This window comes from Lutra lutra, chromosome 15 (genome assembly GCF_902655055.1).
Source record: "Lutra lutra chromosome 15, mLutLut1.2, whole genome shotgun sequence".
In the NCBI taxonomy this organism is placed as follows: Eukaryota; Metazoa; Chordata; class Mammalia; order Carnivora; family Mustelidae; genus Lutra; species Lutra lutra.
Genome location: NC_062292.1, coordinates 67,337,578 through 67,353,486, shown reverse-complemented (window position 1 = coordinate 67,353,486; position 15,909 = coordinate 67,337,578). Strand labels below are relative to the sequence as shown.

General features: G+C 56.2%; 2 protein-coding genes across 2 annotated transcripts in view; both read right to left on the bottom strand.

Annotated features, from left to right (window-relative positions):
- The window catches only part of LOC125085884 (SLAM family member 9-like), a 36,532-nt gene extending 23,645 nt beyond the window's left edge, over window positions 1–12,887 (bottom strand). Inside the window, exon 1 of the mRNA XM_047704759.1 lies at window positions 12,828–12,887. The gene's annotated coding sequence lies outside the window, so the exon portion shown is untranslated. The remainder of the gene's footprint in view (window positions 1–12,827) is intronic.
- LOC125085883 (SLAM family member 9-like) lies at window positions 3,076–15,406 on the bottom strand. The gene is made up of 7 exons (XM_047704758.1): window positions 15,325–15,406; window positions 12,745–12,850; window positions 7,474–7,866; window positions 5,598–5,894; window positions 3,943–4,068; window positions 3,655–3,746; window positions 3,076–3,391 (listed from the first exon to the last, which is right to left on the bottom strand). The coding sequence occupies exons 2-7, from the start codon at window positions 12,815–12,817 to the stop codon at window positions 3,299–3,301; spliced, it is 1,074 nt and encodes a 357-aa protein (XP_047560714.1). The 5' UTR covers window positions 12,818–12,850; window positions 15,325–15,406; the 3' UTR covers window positions 3,076–3,298.
- Window positions 15,407–15,909: the final 503 nt, after the last annotated feature.

The following is a 15,909-nucleotide window of genomic DNA, read 5'->3' as shown; positions in this document are numbered from 1 at the left end:
GAGACTGGACGCAGGACTGAAGGGCCCGGTCACTCTGGAATCAGTGTTCCCAGTCTGCGCTGATAGAGCTGGGTTAGCAGGAAGGAGATAGGAAAAGATGTGCTGTGGATAGTAGTCAGGATTCTGCAGGAACCAGCAGTATAGGACGCGTATAGATCCAGAGAGATGTGCTGTAAGGAATGGCTCACACTATTATAGAGGCTGGTGAGTCAGGTCTGCAGGGAGAGTGAGCCAGGCTGAGATGCAGGGAAGATCTGCTGCTGGGGTTCAAGTCCAAGGTCATCAGGAGGAGACACAAGGAAGAGCCAATACCGCAGTTCCAGTCTGATGGCCGTGGGCTGTAGAATTCTCCCTTGCCCAGGGGAGGTCAGTCTTTGCTCTCACTCAGCCTTCAACTGATGGGGCGAGGCCCACCCGCAGTGTGGAGGGCAGTCTGCTCTATGCAAAGTTCATCCATTTAAGTGTATCTCATCCCAAATCTCCTCCTAGAAAAGTCCAGAATCATACTTGACCCCAAGTCTTGGCACTGGGGCCCAGCCGCTTTGACACATGAGATGAATGATGACAACACACGAACAGTAATCCAAAGACACCTCGATGGGCCAGTAAACGTCAGAGAGAGTAGACGTCAGAGCAAGGATTATTTCCAGGGTGAAGAGTAGTGCAGAATAACGGGAGGCCAAGTCAGCAGGAAGTGAGGAGAACCCCAGGTGTGTGTGTGCTCCTAACAGCAGAGCACTGGACCCACGACGCAGAAACTCACAGAACTGAAAGGAGAAGCACGTGAGTCCACTGTCACGGTCAGAGAGCCGAGCACCCGCTCTCCGCATGGAAAATCAGCAAGAAGACAGCCAGTGTACACGAGCCTGAGCCCACGCGACCTCACTGACATTTAGAGAACGTTCAACCCCGCCAGCAGACCTCACATTCCTTTCAAGTGCACTCGGGAGCCTCCCCAGACGATGTCCTGTCCTGGGTCATAACACTAACCTGACGGTGTTTAAGGATTTGAAATAACGTATTTCTTTGATCACAACAGAATTAGAGTCAAATTTAATATCCTAAACAACAGAAAAATTTCCACTTAGAAATTAAGAAAGAGGGGCCCCTGGTGGCTCAGTGGTTTAGGCCTCTGCCTTCGGCTCAGGTCATGATCTCGGGGTCCTGGGATCGAGCCCCACATCGGGCTCTCTGCTCGGTGGGGAGCCTGCTTCTCCCTCTCTCTCTGCCTGCCTCTCTGCCTACTTGTGATCTGTCTCTCTCTGTGTCAAAGAAATAAATAAAATCTTAAAAAAAAAAGAAATTAAGAAAGATTTCTGTATAACCCACAGGTCAAAGAGGAAGTCTTGAGAAAAATTTTTAAATATTTGAAGGGAATGGAAATGAAAAATACAAGATATGAAAGTGTGTGACAAGAAGCTAACCCAGTGCCTACAGGGAAATAGATATTATGAAAGGCAGATATTACAGGAGAAGAAATGCTCAAATTAATAATTAAAGCATTTACCTTTTATATCTAGAAATACAAGAGCAAAATAAACCCAGCGTAATTTGAAAAAAGAAAATAAGAAAGACAAGATCAGAGAAAATTAAACTGATGAATCTAATAAAATATATTTACAAAAAACCCTGCACTTAGTATCATCCTTAGTGGTGGAAAACTAGCTTTTCCCTGAATACTGGGAAGGAGGCAAGGCTGACTGTTCTCAGCACGGCTATGCAGTATCCCCTGGAAGTCTGATCAGTGTGATAAGACAAGAAAAGGAAATAAAATAATATACTAATTGGAAAAGGGAAAGAGAAAACCAGTGTTTATTATGGACACTGTTTATATGTGTGTCTGACAGAAAATCCCAGAGTTTCTACAGAAAATTCCCAAGACTAATAGGAGAATTCCCCAAGACTGCAGGGTACAAGGACACAGGGAGGGCAGGGACCCGTCATGACACTCGTCAGGGTTTGAACACAGATTTAGAAGTCGGTGTTCCTGGTCCCGGGAGCGCACGCAGGCTCCCGAGTGCTCTGCAGACACGGACAGTCATCCACTCCAGGTCCTCGGCATGGGTGAGAGGGTGGGACGGTGTGCGGGAGCAGGGAGCTCCGTGTGGCTCTGTGGGGGGTACCGTGTCCTCGTGCACTTACCTCTAGTCCTCACCCCCTCACTGTCCAGACTGCACTGAGAATAGGAATCATGTCAAATGTCTGTCACCCACCATGCGCTGTGTGGCTAATGACAACCTCACCACCTGCTGGAGTTCCTGCTTCCCAGTGCCTGGGACGTGGTTTCTCCCTGCTCCCTGCCCACCAGCAAGTGAGCTGTAGGGACCCCGAAGGGAACAGCGCTGAGCTCAGAAACGAACACATGATTCAGGGACACAGTCCTGCTCTGCCAGCTACCCCGATGGGACAATGTTCTCTGACACTTCGAGTCCTCCTTTCTACTGTGATCTGCATGTTTGTGGGACAGCCCTAGTTCTGACCAGACAGCTGCACGGCTGGAGGCTGGTGTGTGTGTGTGTGTGTGTGTGTGTGTGAGCGCTCCTGTGCAGACACTGAGGTTTTTGGGATGAGAAGCTTCTCTACTTTCCTCTGATCTGAGGGGATCTACCTGCTTCCAGTGGATCTCCAGGCTCAGCTGTGAGATGGAGAGGAAGGGGCATTTGAGACCCGCTTTTCACTGCTTGAATTACTAATTCAGGCCAACAGCAGGCTGCTTTGTCACTTGGGGGAATGGTAGAGCATGGAAGGAGAGAAAGTGTGTCCCTTACCAAGAGGGGACCTTACAGTGTTTTTCTAGGGCTCAAGAGAACTTCTCCCATATTCCCCACAAACAAAATGAGCACATTGTGTCACAGAGCCAGTCCCCAGCAAGCGCGGACAATTACAAATTCACATTGTCTATAAAGACCTCCCTGTGCAGGACGGACGGCTGGGGGTCAAGACGGGTCCAGGTGGGATGCTGTGAATGCTCCGTGATTTGTCCCAGAGGCTGAGGGTCTGAAAGCCAGTTTGATGTCGTACAGATGAGGTGGACAGGGGGGCCGACTAGGGTTGCATGTAGCAGAGGCTGAGTGGTCCTGGAACAGGTTTGGACCAATTTATTTACTCAGTTTCCACTGAGCTACCACTGTGTGTGTCTCACGGGGAGCTTGTGCACAAGGATTTAGCACAGAAAGTACTGCTGGATCCTTCCAGTCCTGCTCAGAGCCGTCGGAGGTGGAAGAGGCAGGACCAGAGCTGTGGGTGTCATACTCATGAGACAGGTGTCCCCAGGGCGGGATTCTCCTGCTTCTTCCCATTAAATCATGGTCATGTCCTGGCCTGGCCTGCGGACCTCACTGTAGACAGTAGTGAGAGAGTTCTCCTCTTCTAGATGTGGTTCTTCCCTACCCTGCAATGCAGACGGAGGGTTCCCGGAACAGCTGAGGGATGCAGAGGGACCCATGGAGATCCAGTGCTACTTACATGACCCCCCATGCCCAGCACCCAGCACTGCGTGGACCCCAGGAGAGTGTTCTTAAGTTAATACTGTGTTGTCTGGAAAGGGTTACAGAGGCATGGAGACAAAAGCCAGCAGATGACTGGGATCAAAGGCACACACGCAGGCACAATGGGACTTGGGAGAACCCAGGCTGCCTCTTCTCCCAGCTTTACCTTGTCCCTGTGGTCTCCAGACTCCTGCTGGCTCAGCTCTGCATAGTGGATGCCATCATCTGGGTCCCTGGTCTCCTCCTGTGATCCTGTCCCTGAGTCACACACAGATGGAGCTTGAGTCTCAGCCTGGAACCTGTCCCCTCCCCGTCCATGACCCCCATGACCATGGCCACACCTGCCAGCCTCCTGCAGGGATAATCCCTGAGCAGCAAAATGCAGGAGGAAAGAGAATCCAGGGTATAGTAGGGGAGGGAAGACTTGGCCACAAGAAGGAGAAGTGTAACCTGCCTCTCCCAGGCTCCATGGTCTTCTTATTCCCATGTTTCTTCCAAAGGTACAGTCCAGCTCCGAGGATCAGCAGCACGACCACAACAGGCACCAGGATGTTTCGCAAGTGGGCAGCACTGGTCTGTCCTTGTGGATGTGTTTCCATCGCAGAGAGAGAGTGAAGAAGGTTAAGGCGACAGAGAACAGAGGACGCCCATTGCCAGGCACATGGAAACTCTGAAGGGACCTGGTCAGAAGCTCTAGAGGGAGCAGCACGGCAGGGGCTCTCACTCAGCCAGTTCCGGAGCTCCTGCTTGGGGCCGGATGCTGAGAGGAGCAGGACATGGCGCCTGCCCTTGAGGAGCCCCTCAGCAGGGAGTGGGCTGACACATGCCAGAGGCAGCCAGCCAGAGCCATCCCAGGGCACTAGAGCTACAGCTTGTCCCGAGGTCATCAGGGAGGGCCTCCTGGAGGAGGTGATGGGTAAACCTAGTCTTGAGGGATGAGTAGGAGATTGCCCGATATTCAGGGTGGGTGAGGCATCCCAGGATGGAGAGCCATGACCAGGAATGGCTGTGACAACTCCCCAACCCTGGGAGCTGCTGTAACCAACTTGGGCAGGCCAGAGAGGGACAAGGTAGGGGGAGCTGGGTGGGAGGATGAGAGGGAGGCAGGAGCCTCTTTCCAGGGGGCCCAGTGGGTCCCTGAGCCATGAGCTTCCTCTGGGATCACGGATATGGAGGTAGCAGGTCTCCCATCAGCTGGTGGAGGAGTGGGTGAAGGGGTGAGGGGAATCACGGGGAACCAGGTCATTCATTCATTCATTCAGGGATACGGTGACTGTGAGCAAATGGCCCAAGGCTAAGCCTAGGATAAGATTCAAAGGAGCAGCAGACATGGCCCCTGCCCACCAGGGGTTCAGGCTGCACAGGACACTAATCCTGGGCCAGAACATCAGCTCCCAGAGTGGGGCCACTGACCGCTCCTTAGAGGAGACGAGGTGTGAGGGCAGGACAGCAGTAGCTCCTGCAGGGCCCTGAGCCATCGAGGCTGAGGAGCCCCTGTGCAAAGTCTCTTCATGCTGGGACTGCCCCCAGCACGCGGCCCTGTGGGACTGCCCGGGTCACAGGCCCCCGGAGCCAGCTGCAGGGAGGGGTCCCTGGATGGGAATCAGTGGGGAGTGGGGGACTCCTGACTTGGAAGGGCTGAGGGCAGAGGGAGGGGCCTGAGCGGAGGCTGGCTGCCGAGGAGAGCGGGACACATCGGGAACGCAGGCAGGCAGGTGGGTGACATGTGTCCGTGAGACCAGAAATGGGCAGAGGAGCCCTGAACCCTGAATCCTGCAGGAATCACTGGCCCAGACCCCTCAGATGGCAGAGACCACCGATATCCCCAACTTGCTTTTCCTGAAAGCCACCGTGGACACACTCACGGTAATGGATTAGGGTGGGGAGAGGTACCTGGTGGGTGCTGCCTGGACCAGGAGGGGTGAGGGCTGGAGAGCAGCATGGGAGGGACATCAAAGGGCAGAGGCAGGTTGGATGTTCCTGCCAGAGTCCTGGATGGGGTGACCAGGTGGCCGGGGGTGACATAAATGTGGGGGAAAGAAGCCAAGAACCCTCACCCAGGTCTCCCTGACCCCAAGAATGTCCCTCCCCTCTAGCAGGTGCACTCACCATGACCACAGACGTCCCCAAGTTCCAGGGTGACAGTTTTCTGGTCCTCCTGGTTGCTGACCACACAGGTGAGGCTGGGGCTCGGCCGGCTCAGGGGCAGGTTCACAGCCAGTGTCCAGGGGTTGGGGGATGGTCCTGGGGCCGGTCTCTGCTCCAGCTCCCTGGGGAGACCCTTGCTCTCCCAGGACACCATCAGGTCCTCCCTGGTTCTCGTGAGGACACACTCCAAGGTGAGGTTGCACCAGTCTGGTGTGAGGGACAGATCCGTGGTCCGGATCTGGGGAAGGGGCACAGGCTCTGGGGCGGGAGGGACAAGAGGACAGTCTCAGGTGAGTGTAGAACATCACAGCTCCTGCTTTCTCCTGCGGATTCTCCCTGATGCTCTGGCTTCCTCCCCCTAGGATGGCGATTGCATTTTACAGATCACAGAGAATTGACCCAAATATACAGCAGGTGCCAGTAAGGAAGGGAGCCACTGAGTTCAGCTCTATGTGATTTCACTAGACTGAGCACGTCTTACAAATCTCCTTGAGAAATTAAACGCTGGAGTCATCTGCCTGAGAACCATTAACTCCAAGAAAGTGATGTGTCCCCTACAGGAAGGTTAAGTGTGAGACACAAGGATTTGTCCTGGTCCAGGGCCCGGCTCTACTCCTGCTCAGATGGTTCCCAGGACCGCAGAGCCCGTGGTGCAGACGGCCACTGGCCAGCTCTGGGAGCCCAGAGATCGGTCCCAGGTTCAACCAGGAAAGACCACAGTGGAGGACATGGTGGTGGTTCCTAGGAAAGGCCACCCCAATTTTTGTAATATGCACCGAACTTGGGGTCCAGCAGGAAGACAAGGGACAGACTGGGAGTCTACTTGGAAATCTCCAGGACCTGAATCTGCAAAGGCCTCTCTTTCTCTGGGGCAGGACGTCTTCCTACGCAGGGAAGGAGGGGTGCAGGGAGAGCGAGCTTCTCTCTGAGGTCTGAGGAAGGGTTACCCTGCGAATTCTCCTCCACCCGTGGAGGTTCAGAGCTAGACCGTGGAGTCTGTGAGTGAGCTGACTTGGGCTGGGCTGAGAAGGATGAGGGGACGGTGTGGGGAGAACCACACATGGGATTCCGGATCCTGCTAGGTGATGAGTGTCCCCTAACCATGGCCACGTGCTGACCCTCAGAGCCCGCAGCTGTCTTAGGTTCCAGGGCAAAGGGGAACTGAGGTTGAAAACCAGCTGATTCTAAACTAGAAATGGTCTGGATTCCCCAGACAAGCCCCATGTGATCACAGGGTCCTCACAAATGGGAGGAGGCAGGAGAGGAGGTGGGAGGGACACAGTGTCAGGGGGACTCATCCCACCAGTGCCACCTATGAAGGGAGGGGAATGGGCCATGGTCCAGGAGATGTGATAGCCACTAGAAGGGGGACAGGAACAGAAATGGATTCTCCCCAGAGCCTGCAGAGAGGAGCACAGCCCTGCTGATACCTGGACCTCATGGCAGAGGCTCTGGGGTCTGACTCTTGCCCTACAGCCCAGGAGGACCCCCAGGGGGTGGTGTGGTCAGCCACTGAGGTGTCCTCACCTGTCACAGCAGGTTGAGACAGTAAGAGTCCCACTAAAAACCCTGAGTCCTATGGGGACAATGAGTGTTACAGTAAATCCCCATTTCCCCCCATTCTGTGTTCCCTCCAGAAGCACAGACATGATTCATCCCTGGTGTGAGTCTCAGCTCTGCCTGCATTTGTGGTGACCTCACAGCATCTAATATCTGGGGAGAAGATCGAGTCTGAAGGCTGCGGTCTGGAAGGAATCCTGTAAGCGAGGTGCACGGACACTCCTGGGGACAGTGGAAGGGGGTCAGCTGTGGGACTGGGGGAGGGGCCGCCACGTACCGTAGACCATCAGGTGGAAATCCTGGTCATATTGTCTTCCTCTCGTATAGGACTCTTGAGCCCGGTACAGCCCACTGTCCTCAAGGGTCAGGTTGTCAATCCTCAGGGTCGTTGTGTTGAGCACATGGACCCTCTTCTGGAACTTGTCCTGGAAGTTGACCCATTGTAGAACATCTCCCCCGGGACTAACTTGGAGTACGGGTGTGTAGATTTTTTGATTTATAATGCCCCAAGTAATACTCTCCAGCTTGGCTCCTGGAGGTAATTCTGGATTTTTGATCATGTGAAACCACACAGAAGCTCCCAGAGTCCCCTTCAGAGGAAGAGGGTTTCCAGAATCGTCCAGGGCAGACCCACGGGCTCCAGGACTCTGGGTCACAGCGCTGCAGACACCTAGGACACAGAAAACATGGGCGGTTTTCATTAGGAATAAAGGAGAAAACCCTAGAGTCCTGCTTCATGAAATCCACCCCATGTGCCCCCTTGACCTGAGAAGGCAGGAGAGTGCCATGAATTTGGGGCGAGGCTGGAATCCCTCCTGGTCCCAGGGGAGTGTCCCCTTGAACAGGTCACGGGAACTTGCTCACCTGCAGTGTCCTGACCCCTGACAGCAAGAGGACAAATGTCAGGAGGTCTCGGATCCGAAGCATGAGCACCTTTTGGGGCCACAGCGAGTGCATTTCTGCAGGATGCAGGTTCTCACGGGGCTGCAGAGACCCCTCATGCCCACAGGCCATGCGACCTCTGCCCTTGGAGGGGGTCCGCCCCCAGGACTCACCTCTAAGGAGCAGAGTGCTGCTAATGTGATGAGCGGCCCTCAGGGACAGCAGGTCTGACAGGAGTGTGACTTTATCTTGTTTTCACCCTGTGTCCTGCTCACTCTGACAAAGTCCGCTGCTGTGTTGTGGACAGCCCCGTGGAGAGACCCCCATGGGGAGGGACGGAGGGCAGCCTCTGGCCAACAGCCAGGGAGGGGTGAGGTCCTGGCATGGCTCCCACAGGCTCCACAGAGTCGGGCACAGCCACACTGCACCCCTCCAGTCCCTCTAGCACGTCGGGACACAAGTGCCATGTCCCCACAGCACAGTGCTCCCTCCCTCTCTTCACAAAGCGAATTGGCCAAAACCTTGATTTTGGGCTCTCAGCTTCCAGAACCAGGAGACAAAAAGATTGTGTTGTTTAAGGGTTTACGTTGTCTTTTTCGGCAGCCCAGGAAACTGAGGCGGGAGCCCAGGAATTGCCGCCCCCACCCCACGTGGACCCGGTGAGGGCTCCTGGGGTCTTGGCCTGGGATCTTGGCCAGCAGGTCGCAGATCATGAGCTCTGGGGTGAGACACACCTGGGGTCACATTCCAGATCCGCCCTTTACTGGCTGAGCGGCCCCAAGCGACTTTCTAAAGTGTCTAAGCCTGGAGCTCCCACATGGGAACCACCAGGACGAGATGTGAGCGTGTCCACGGGGCTCCTGCAAGGATTAAATGTGACGACACATGAGAAAGTCCCCACAGTGACTGCTTCCTTGTCGTCTCATCACTGTGTTAGGGTGTGGGGAGTTTACAGATACCTGGCCCACCTGTCGCTCGCTCACCTGAGACCACAGGCTCCCCATGAACGTGAGGCCCTTTCCCTACGTTTACTGCTTCGTCAGATTCCGAGCATCTCGGGATCCCAGGACACCCCCTGATGCAGGCGGGTGCGGAGTGTCGTCCCCTTTCCAAGGTGAGAAGGTTGCATTTCAGCTGCACTCAGCAGCTTTTAAATTGTCTTAGATTTTAAGTAGATTCCACATTGCAGTAAAGGAGGGCACTAGACATGGAAATGCAGCTTCTCCCCGACCTCTGAACCCCACTGCCGCATTGCCCTTCCCACAGGCTGCTGCTGTTCCAGGTTCCTGTGTGTCCTTCCTTCGGGGGTCTCTGCACTGACAGGTGCCTACGTGTGTCTCCACCTGCCAGACCCCACACCACCTGCCATGCTCTGCTCCCCCCACTTCTCTGCACGGCTCGGGACCAGAAGGGATTCTAGCCTAGCCTCTAGCCTGCGTCTGCACACGGGGAAGTCTCATGAACAGCTGTTCGGCCGCACGTGGGGCTCTAGTTCCCTCCACGTGTGACGGGCAGTCAGGTGGCTCTAGTTCCTGCCAAAAGGTCCCATGAGCAGCCTGGGATTGGAGGCTCTGCACACAGGGAGGTACGGAGTCACACGCAGGGGCATATCTGTCCTGTTCCATGCACAGAAGTCACACAGGTACATGTGCATCATATACGGGGCATACGTGTTATACACGGGGACATATGAGCCACACATGGGAGCACACATGCTATACACGGGGCATACGTGTCACGCACTGGTGTATGTACAACACGCATGGAGCACACAACATGTGGGTGCAGGCACCTCACACGCGGGGGCACACACATCACTCTCAGGTGCGCATGCGTCACACACAGGTGTGTCTACAGCACACGCTGGGCTATACATGCCACACTTGTGTGTATATAGGTCACACGTGACTGCGTATCCACCACACATGAGTGTACACACCACAGGCAGCTGCATATACACCACACGTGGGTGTGCGTACATCACACTTGGTGGTGTGGACATTACCTGTGGGTGTGCAGACACTGGGATAACTCACTAGTGGTTCTAAGACCAAAGGCAGCTCCATGTCAGCCTCTGACAGACCCTGCTCCTCGCCCTCCTGAGAGTGACCCCAGCAGCTCTCCCCCCAATAATGCTGAGGTTCCCACCGGCACACAGTAATCAAGCTTTCCGCCCTTTGCCAAACTGATAAGAGAAAATTATGTCACATTATATTTAAGGAACATTTCTCCTGTGAAGGAGCCTGGCGGCTCCTCATGAATTAATGCACAGAACAACCGTGTCCCGTCACACCCGCGTCCCCACCCAGTCCAGGGCCAGGGCCCATCTCGTGCGCAAATACGCAGAGTGTGGTGCACACAGGATGGCAACCCCGAGTCAGAGAAGCTGCCTTTGTTCCAACAGGGGGATGGTGCCTGGGGCTCCCGAGGGACAACAGATCTGTCCCAGGGCGGCACCTGCCTGTTTGCTGTTCCCTGGGAATTCTGAGCCCACATTGTTGCTCTCAGTGCCCCTGTGTGTGTCAGAGGGGTCCACTCCAGGGGACAGGGACACGGAGGTCAGCGTTTCTGCGGACCATGGGCAGCTGCCGCATGGCTCCGGTCAGGCTGTTTCTGAGCGGCTGCTCCATCCCCCCATCCCCAGTGGGCCATGCACACCGGGGTGCACACCTGCTAAGGAGCAGAGACAGAGACAGCAGAGGCCTGAGGACTGCAGGGAGCCTTGAAGATGCATCCCTCCCCCCTTGGAGGGCGGAGGAGGTGACCACGGGTAGTCCTGGGCTCTGGGTTCTGATGGGGCCCAAGCAGACTCCTTGGCTGTCCGTCCCCGTCAGGACACAGGATGAGGACAGACAGGAGGGAGACATGGAGGAGAGGCCTTGGAGAAGCCACAGGACAGTCCTGTCCAGGGGGAGACCCACAATCCCAGGATGTCACAGCTGGAGGGAATTTGAGGGAACCTTTCAGAGAGGAGGGGTTCCCTTGGGAGAAAACTTTCTGGATTCACCCACCCCAGAATCAGTCCTGGAGCCAGCTTCCCACTTTGTCAGCCCAGTGCCTCCCCTGTCGGAAACTGCCCTACAGCCCTCCCCCTGCCCTCTTCCTGCCCTCCCCCAGCTTCCCCTGCCCTGCCCAGGGTTCTTCCCTCCCAGTACTGCTCTCTGGTCAGTGGGGTCTGAGCAGATCTGAAGTCTCATCCCCCAAATATTGCCCCGGGAGAGGGGACTCAAGTACTCGGCGGGCTTTGGCAGGGCAGGGACGTGGGGCTACCTGAGGGTTAACCAGCACCTGCTGGAATCGGGGGAACCCGGGAGAGAGGAGGCTCAGCTCTCAGGCTGTGGGGGAGGAGCGGCCCAGAAGCTGGACGGTTGAACATCAGCTTGAGGAAGCTGGAAGCCCACGCACGACGCAGGACATGAGGAAGACACAACAGTGCTCAGATCTGCAGAAGGTGCTGACCCCAAAGAGGGACAGAAGGTCAGGGACGGGGTGGCTGTGAGCAAGAGAGTCTGAGTTTATTTAAATAAGATGAAACTTAACTTTTAACCATCAATGTAAAATTTTGTCCATTTCTGTCTCTTTTCCTTTTTTCCTTCCCTCCTTTTCCCCTTCTTCCTTCCTTCCTCCTTTTTCCTATCATTTTTAGTTTTACAATCCAGATATTCCAGACATTCAAGATAATATTTCATATTTCTCCAGTTCAATGAAAGTGAAAAGAGAAAGCCCACCTGTTGCTGACGGGAAGTTTCCCTATTAAAAGGGTCTTGCAAAGCTCTTTTTCTAATGATTTATCTCTCTATTTACAAATGCCCTGATATCCAAAAATTTCCTATAATCCTATGGGCAGGGAGGGGCTGGTGTGTTCACAGCAAACATTACAGACAATAAAAGCTTTCCATGGGGTCTGCAGAATTCAAAAATCCCAAGAGCACAGTATTTTCTCCTTTGTTCTTATTTAAAATGTTACACAGAAGCAGATGGTCTCAGATGAGGTAAGAACCAGAAAACCGGGCTCTCCTTAAAACAGTCTTTCAGTTCCCTTTTTGGAGCCATCTCTGCTTCCCTCCCTTACCCCCAGGTCACCCCCACCCAGGGCCCAGGTCAGCAGTCTCCCGTTCCCAGCTCAGCCTTACACACAGCAGGTGGGCACAGACCCTTGAATTCTGGGGGCTCCTTTCCGTCCTTTGCAAACAGAATGTCACTGGATTCGGGGCCTCATCTTGCCCAAGGAGCCAGACTAGCGCGGCCCCTCCAGCTCAGACGGGGGCTCTGGGTCGGCCCCTCCTGCACACGGTGGCTGCAGAGGCTGCCGGTCCCCTGTGCACGGCAGGGGGGATGTCCGTCCCCACCCCGGGTCCCCCGCAGCCTCTCCTCTGTCTCCTCCATCCTCTCCCCCGGAGGCTCCAGGCTCTCCCAGCCTCACTACCCTGGGGGGGTTTCCCTTCATGCTTCCAGGCAGCCGGGTCGGGGTTCCCAGCCTGGCCTCAGCCCAAAGCTCCCTTTGTTCCCTCTGTCCACCCCGGGGCTCTAACCCAGCGCACCGCGTGTGCTCCGTCACCACGGGGCTGCTCCGTCTGGCTCTTCAGCACAGACCTCAGCCAGCCCGGGAGCTCCTGCCTCCCTGCCCACCCGGCGGCCTCCCTCCCAGGGGGCCCGGGCCACTCACTGAGGAGGAGGCCGGTGAATCGCAGGAGCCAGGAGGCCCCGCACAGGTGGGGGTCTTCTGAGCAGGGGCCCATGGCCGGCCGCCTCCCTGCTGGCTCAGCGTGGGCCTGTGAGGTTGCAGAGGAAATACCAGAGCGCAGAGTCTAGAAAAGAGGAAAAGCATCACAGAGAAGAGCCCTTAGGGTCTTCCACACCCCAAGGGCGGGGCCGACTGCTCATTCTGGGACCTCACGGTCCAGCCTAGAGCAACCCACTCCCATCTCTCAGGTTAGCTCAGCACCTGCAGGGGGGCCTCAGGAGATAACTGCACAGAGAAAGACAATTATCATACGATCTCTGTGATATGAGGAATTTGAGAGGAAGGGCAGGGAGCTGTAGGGGAAAGGGAGGGAAAAAAATGAAATAAGATGGGACCAGGGAGGGAGACAAACCATGAGACTCTTTTAATCTCAGGAAACAAACTGAGGGTTGCTGGAGACGAGGGAGGTGGGAGGCATGGGGTGGCTGGTGATGGGCACTGGGGAGGGTATGGGCTATGGAGGGTGCTGTGAATCGTGTAAGACTGAGGATTCACAGACCTGTACCCCTGAAACATTACATATATGTTAAAAAAAAGGGGGCAATTGCAGAATAAATGTAGAGACAGCCTCCTCTAGGAGGCCCGGTGCTGAAGAGGCCCCATCCTTGTGCTCACAACCAGCCAGGTGGTTGCCCCTCCCCAACCTGCACCCCCAGGACCCCTGATCTATGTCCCTGGGCTCTCACTCAGCCCGGGCCACCCTGCTCGCCAGCACTAGCCGATGGCCAGGTACAGAGTAACCTTCTAGAGCCAAGAATGCGGGGCCTCTCTTGCTTTGGGCCTGTCCTCTGTCTTTACACCATCTCACAAGTCACATTTCCTTTCTGATTTTCTAGGAACCTCACGGTCAGCTGTCACGGTGAAAAGCTAGGAGCCCGAGAACAAAGCACTCCTGGGAAGTGTCACCCCCACACCCCAGGGCACACACGGGCATGTCCCCACTGCTTGTCCCCAGGGCTCTTCCTGCAGCTTAGGACCAGCCCTGCCCCCCACCACAGGACCAAGCCCCCCCCACAGGAGCAGCCCCACAGCCCCCCTTCCCTGTGAGGCTCTGCCAGCCCCGGGTGCCCGCTCACGCACAGGCAGGGCTGGAGAGGGACACCTGCCTCTGGCTACAGGCTCAGTGGCCTCAACTCAGGCCCGGCCTCCTCTTCCCAGAGGGGTTCCTATATTCTCTGAGAACCCTGGCCTCCCATGGACCCTAGGGGAGCAGCTCCATCACTAACCCCTGGCAGGTGTCCCTCTCTCCATTCTCTGACTCCCCCTCATCTTCTCAGACCCTCAGATCCTCAGACTGGATCCCCAGGACTGGCCTGGGGCCCCATACTCAAGGTCGTCAGCCTCTTAAACCCATTTTATAGATGTGAGACCCGAGTCCTAAGGGTGTGGTCCTCCCTCCAGAGGTTTACCCAGCAGAGCAAGAGTCAGGGTCTTGACTCCCAACAAGGAACTCTGAGAAATCCCGTGTCACCGCCGCTGTCCCATCCCAGTGTGTGGCCTCCAGCGATCACCGCATCCAGTCTGGGCTCCCCTGGAACTGCTCTGCGCCCCTCAGACCAGAGAGCCCTCGGCACTGCCTGGTTTCCCTGCTCCCACCCTGTGATGGGAGATCCCTTCCACGGGCCGTCCCTGAGCCTTGTGGGCAGAAAGTCCTTGGAAGGAGTCCAGATCTGGGCAGCTCGTCCCATCACAGGGTGACGGGGACCAAATTGACTGTGCCCCTGTCCTTGTCGTTACAGCCCTGAGTGAGCCCTTTCAGGGTGAGAACTGTTTGCTTGTGCAAACCCCAGCTTGGGGTTGGGTGTAGGGCCTAGGAGGGAGCCCCCAGTAGCTGCAGGCTAGGACCCTGGAGGGCTGGCCTGCACACACTCCATGCTGGGGCAGCCCAGGGACTTTTGACACCTGCAGATACCGATCTCTGTCCCCTCCCGCCATCCTGTGCAGCAAAACAGCTCAGGTCACCAGGCTTCCATGTGTCCAGGCCTCTGTGGTTCCCAAGCTCGTTCCCTGTGAGGGCAACGGGGCTCAGGGTTACCCTCCATGTCACAGATGGGCAAAGTGAGGACCTGTAGGTGATTTGATGAGCTCCTGGTCTGGACGCCAGGATGGGGCAGAGCCAGGCCCAGGTCTCAGGCCTCCTAGGCCACTGGTCTTTCTAGATTCGAGTCCCTCCCGGACCTTGAGAAGCCACACTGAGGGGGAGGGAGGCGAGGCTCTCTTCTCTCTCACACCCACCACAGGCAGAGGACATAAGTCTGTGGTTGTGTCTCTGCAGCCTCTGAGGTCCACAGCAGACCTTTGCTGGCCACATCCGCTCCCCTGCACTGGCTGCGTCACTCCCAGGTCAGCACCTCCAGCCCAGCTTAGGATGGGAGTGGCTTCTCCCACATTCAGGCTCTTTCGGAAACTTCCATCCTGCCTGAACGCAGCTCCCTGCTGGGCAGAGAGCTCATGACCTTGAGCCCGAGGATACGTGCTGGGCAGCGTGGCTTCTGTGCTGACCTTGGGCTTCAGGCTGGACACCCTCCTGGAGATGCAGGGACTCCGTCTGCAGCCGGGGGAGGCGGGGTCTCTTGGACCAGTCACAGTGAGGCTGAGTCTCTCTTCCCTGGACACAGGACTGGATGGCCCTGAGCCCGGAGCTCTCAGCACAGTGGGGACAGGGAGATGCTGCAGGAGTCACTGGGCAAGTCTTTGGGCCTGTGGGGGACCGGTGAGCTCACCCATGCTCCAGGAGACTCTGGTTGTGCTCCGGAATGCCCTTGGAGGCACCACCACAAGCCACAGTGCCCAAGCCCAGGTCCTGGGGCCACCTCAGACCTCCCCTCCTCGCATCCCCACATCCAACCCATCAGGAAGGCCTGTTGCCTCTAAAGTATTTCATGAATCCCCCACGTCCCGCCCCCTCCACCCTGTCTCCATTCTACCCATGAAGAACCTGGGGCTCCTCTTGCTAAACTGTCCAGGGCCGCAAAGCCAGGAGGGGGCAGAGCCGCATTGGAAGCCTGGGGCTTTGGTGCCAGATCTCCCGCTTCTGAATTGATGCTAAGCCACCAGCAGCCCCTCCACCGGGTCCTCTCCCAGGCT